This window comes from Fukomys damarensis, unplaced genomic scaffold (assembly GCF_012274545.1).
Source record: "Fukomys damarensis isolate Sample0158 unplaced genomic scaffold, DMR_v1.0_HiC HiC_scaffold_16, whole genome shotgun sequence".
Classification (NCBI taxonomy): domain Eukaryota; kingdom Metazoa; phylum Chordata; class Mammalia; order Rodentia; family Bathyergidae; genus Fukomys; species Fukomys damarensis.
Window position 1 is genome coordinate 118,691,216 of NW_022900928.1, and position 4,487 is coordinate 118,695,702.

Below are 4,487 nucleotides of genomic sequence, written 5' to 3' on the forward strand. Positions count from 1 at the left end.
TGCCGCCAGTGCTCTCCAGCCTCGGGCTGCTGCTGCTGCTGCTCCTGTGTCCGGCGCACGTCGGCGGACTGTGGTGGTGAGTGCTGCGTGGGGTGTCTCAGCGCCGTCCCAACACTGGAGGGTGGGGACCCCGGCTCCCTTCGGAGGGCTCCGTACCGCACTCTAGCTGCCTTAGAGCTCTACCTGTCTCTGATCCCAGTTGCGGGGCAGCGGCACGGAGCCCTGGGCAGAGATCCAGGGATTCTCCTCCTGGCCTCCGCTGGGAGAGCTTTTAAAGTGCCAGTCTGACGTCTCCAACCCCTGGCACATTCTATTGTGTTTCCTCCTCCTGTGTCCTCCCCTCCCCCTATGTGGTATGTTTGATTTAGATCACCAAGGAATTGGCGGGCAGGTAGGAAAGAACTACCCCAGAAAACCTGTAATCAGAGAATCGAAGAAAAGGAGTGAGAAGAGCCCTGGAATTGGGCGGGGCGGGGCAGGGGAGACTGGAATTGGGCAAAAGAGAGGAACAAGTCAGGGAGCCAGGAGACGGCGAGGGTCAGACATCTGCCCCTTCTCCGACCCCCATTGCCCACCAACCCGCCACCTTCTCTCCGGGACCTTCCAGCGTGGGAAGCAGTAGCGAGAAAGAGAATGTCAAGGAGAAAACCGAGTCAGGATCCTGAGTTTCTCTAGCTCCTCCTTCCCTAGCAAAAAAGAAAGGCAAAGGTGTCTTGGATGAAAAACGCGTGCAGCCCAGGATATAGAGGACTCCGGGAAGGTCCTGGTAGAAGGGAGGGAGGCCTGGCCAACCGAGGGATGAGGATGTCTTCCCAGACTCAGCCTCTGGACGTGGCCTTCAGACCTAGGTTGCATAGGCTTCCAGAGCTTTGAACCTTGGGTAGGGCAGGGATCAGGAAGGTGGGTGCCTGGCCAGCCAGGACAGCTCAGAGATCCAAATCCCGAAGAATTTTTCCCATCTTCAGTCTCCAGAGTGCAAACACCCGCCAGGAATAGTTCAGTGTTTAGAGAGGAAGGATTGGGACAATAGTGCCGATAGATCAGCCAATCCTAAAAGGGCAGGGAATTATCTATTTGCATGTCACCAGTCATTGGCTGTATTCCTACCCTCCAAGTCCTCTCCCAACCCCCGGATTTGGAAGGCGAGTTGAAGCCATCAGATCCTTCTTTTCTGCAGAAATAGAGTAGATGCCCTCACAGTGAGCTGCTGACCACTGTACTTCTTTGATGAAGTGGGAGAGACATTCCTCATGGGGGGGTGGAATGTCCAGGAGACCCAGGTCTCAGTTAGGAAGATGTTATCCTTTAATCTTGGTTTAGCATAATGAAGTAGGAGCTTTGACGTAGACAGACCTGAAATCTAATCTCAGCCACTAAATCTGTGGTCGTGGGCAAAGCCCTGCCCCACAAGGCCTCAGTTGTGAATCAGGGATAACCATCTCCCTACTTGACAGGCCTGCCTGGATTAGGTAGGAATACCTGTAAAAATGACTGACATAAGGAGATATTCTTGACCCTTCTGGCTTCTCCTGCAGAAGTGAAAGAGGGAAGTAATTTAAATTCAAAGTGTGAAATCACAAGCAAAACTTAGGGATCTCTCTTTTGCTCCCCAAACACACCTTTCCTCACTTTGCTTTTTCCCAAGTTGTGGGGACCCCCTCTCCTCCCTTTTCATGTGTCCTTAGAATTAAAATACTACTTCGTCTGTGAAGCTGCCCTTTTGTTCTTCCTCCATTATCTTCCGTGTGTGCCATGGGATCTCATGCATTGGGCAACTGTGCCAATTACTGCATTTTATTGACAACCCCCTCTTCTGGGCTCTTTTTTCTGGTTCTAGAAGGCAGTGGCTTTGTCTCCAGGGTCTTAGAGGCCTAGGACAGCAAAGGTGCGGGGGGTAGGTTTGTGGGGTGCTGAGTGGGTGGACTCGGGGTCTTGTACCGATGGGGATTTCTTTGTTCAGGAGGGACCACTGGGTGGAGCCAAGACAACAGGGGAGGGGGCCTTGTCCTTTGGAAAGTGACCCTGAAACTGGGAAGCAGGGAGTGGGGGAGGAGGTAAGGAGGGCAGGTGTGGGAGAACACAGAGGCCTTCATTGCCACAGCTGCAGAGTGAGCCGGGTGAAGAGTGAGGGGCTGAGGTGATAAGGTAGCCAGCAAATGCTTCACTCACATGTAAACTGCCTCTCCCGCCTGCCTCAGCCCCTTCCCTGTCCTCTGTTTCTGATACTTCATTCTTTTGGTCTGAGCCCAGGCTCCCTTTTGCATGATCTTTGACTTTGCTTGAACTCCAGGTTTGATTCTTGCTATTCTCACCCCTAGGCCCAGCCTCCCTTTGGCTGGGGAGTTTCCAGGCTATTCCTGGTTTTCTAGGACCTGCAGTTCTAGTGTTCTTCCCCCTGCTTCTTAGAGGATGCTGGTCAGGCCACAGCTCCAGTGGTGGACAAGAAAGCAGCAGGACCTGAAGCAGCCATTGACACTCTAGCAGCAGCCAGGCTGAGAGCAGAGAAAACTCTAGGATCTCCTATGACCCAAATGTCCTGGTCAGGAAAGGAAGGTCTTGGAGAGGGTTACCCAGGCCATGAAATCTGCCCTGAGACCTGACCCCAGATACCAGAGAAATTTCCCTTCCACCTTCCCTTCCTTTCTACCCCTGCCCAGTTCAATTTTTGCTTTCTAAACTCTGCCTCCAGCCACTCAGGGTGTCTCCATCTGTAACCATATCTTTGTGAATCACAGAATTCCAGATTCCAGGACATTGGCCAGGCTCTCTCGAGGTCTTCTTGTTCAGCCCGCTCCCTCCAGGCCATCCAGCCCATGCTCTGGCCCCAGCAGTTCTCCCTGTCCTGAGAGTGGAGCCACAGGGAGAGGCTCTGGCTTTCTGGTTTTTTTTTGTTGTTGTTGTTGTTTTTTGGGTTTTTTTTTGCTTGGTACCAGGGGTTGAACTCAGGACCTTCTTCTACTTGCAAGGCAGGCAAAGCACCACTGAGCTAAATCCCCAGCCCTAACTCTGGCTCTCTGGCCACACTCTGCTCCCCACCCTTGCTTTCCTTCTGTACTCCCCCAGGAAGTTCTTTACAATGTCTGACCCATCTTTATTTATACCTTCAATCAGTGGATGTAGAAAATAGCTCACTCTTGCAGACAAGACAGTCAGTTCCCTTCTCTCTTCCTCTTTCTGTTTTAAAATTTCTATGAGAGAAATGAATCCTCTTCTTGCTTCCCTAGGAAAAACATCACACAGTCTCTTTCCTACCCCCTTCTATCTTGTCTGCCTTCATGTATGGAAAGGAAACAGGAGCCTAGGATAGCCTCACCAATGGCCCCACAGACGGTCAGGGAAAGGACACAAGCCTCTTGCTGACACCCAGATTTCCCAGCTGCCACCCTCACCCCAGGCTGGACCTGGCCATCCTTTCCCATCCTGTACCAATCTGGGACCCCTGACCCTTAGTGGGCAGTTCTGTCATTGGCCCCTGCCAAGCTCTAGGGTGGGGTGGGATGGCCATCCGTTCCCCCCTCCAAGCCTCCCGCCTTGGCAGCTTTCCCCAAGGGAGACAATGGGGCTGTGAGCAGAAAAGGGCAGGGGCAAAAGGAGGCTGGCTTGATCTGGGCCAGAGCATGCCCTGGGCCCACCAGAGTCCTGGCACTGTGACATTTCCTGGGAGGGTACAGCCCTCTCCTGGCCCATTCTCATCGGAAGCCAGGAGTTGGTGGGGGGAGGTCAGTGGGAGGTTCAATCACCAGGGCCCAGCGAGGGGGATTCCAGAATGAGAACTTTGATGGAGTGTGGCTGTGGAGGGGCTGAGGCAGGCCAAGCAGGAGGCACTGGGTGAACCAGGTGCTGTCTTCCGCAGACGAGTAAGAGCGTCTACTAGCCAGGACCTACTTCCTGCCCTGGCTGGAAAGGGCCAGAGGCAGAGTAGAGGAAGAGGAATGACGCCAGGAGGCTGCTTTGGCTGGTTCCACCAGCTCTGACCCATCCCATTTAATCTAGAATTTGATCTAGAAAGGACCGAGAGAGCATCTGGTCTAATATTCTCAAAGGGTGAGAGCAGAAGGTCCAGCAACAGGAGGTTCCTTGCCCAGTGCTGGTAGCTGAGAGCCAAGGCTGAGTCCACCTCCTGCTCAGCTCCTCATCCTTGGGTGCAGTAGGGTTGGAAACCCTTCCAGACCCTCCTCTGCTCCCTCATCCCACCCTCAGATGGGTGCTCCCTGCAGCAGCCTCTCCTCCTGGTCTCCTTTTACTTTGCAGCCCTGGCCAATAAGAAGCCCTTTTGTATGGTATTGTCAGTCAGGAGGGGAAAGCCCCTGCCTCTCCCAAGAATGATGAGGAAAAAAGCGTGATGAAGGACAGAGGAAACCTAATTGGGTCTGGTGGGAGAGGAGTAGAGTGGGGGCAGCTGGTGGGCAGTGGGGAGGCAGGGGTTAACGGAGCTGGGGCATCACTGGCTTTGATGTGGTGGTTGGGGTGGGGGTAGGGACTGGGGG

At 53.7% G+C, this 4,487-nt stretch overlaps 1 protein-coding gene across 1 annotated transcript in view; it reads left to right on the top strand.

Moving 5' to 3' along the window:
* Positions 1–4,487, top strand: part of Wnt6 (Wnt family member 6) — a 14,922-nt gene that overhangs the window by 1,365 nt on the left and 9,070 nt on the right. Inside the window, exon 3 of the mRNA XM_033763982.1 lies at positions 1–76. Within this exon, the coding sequence (XP_033619873.1) occupies positions 1–76 (76 nt within the window). The remainder of the gene's footprint in view (positions 77–4,487) is intronic.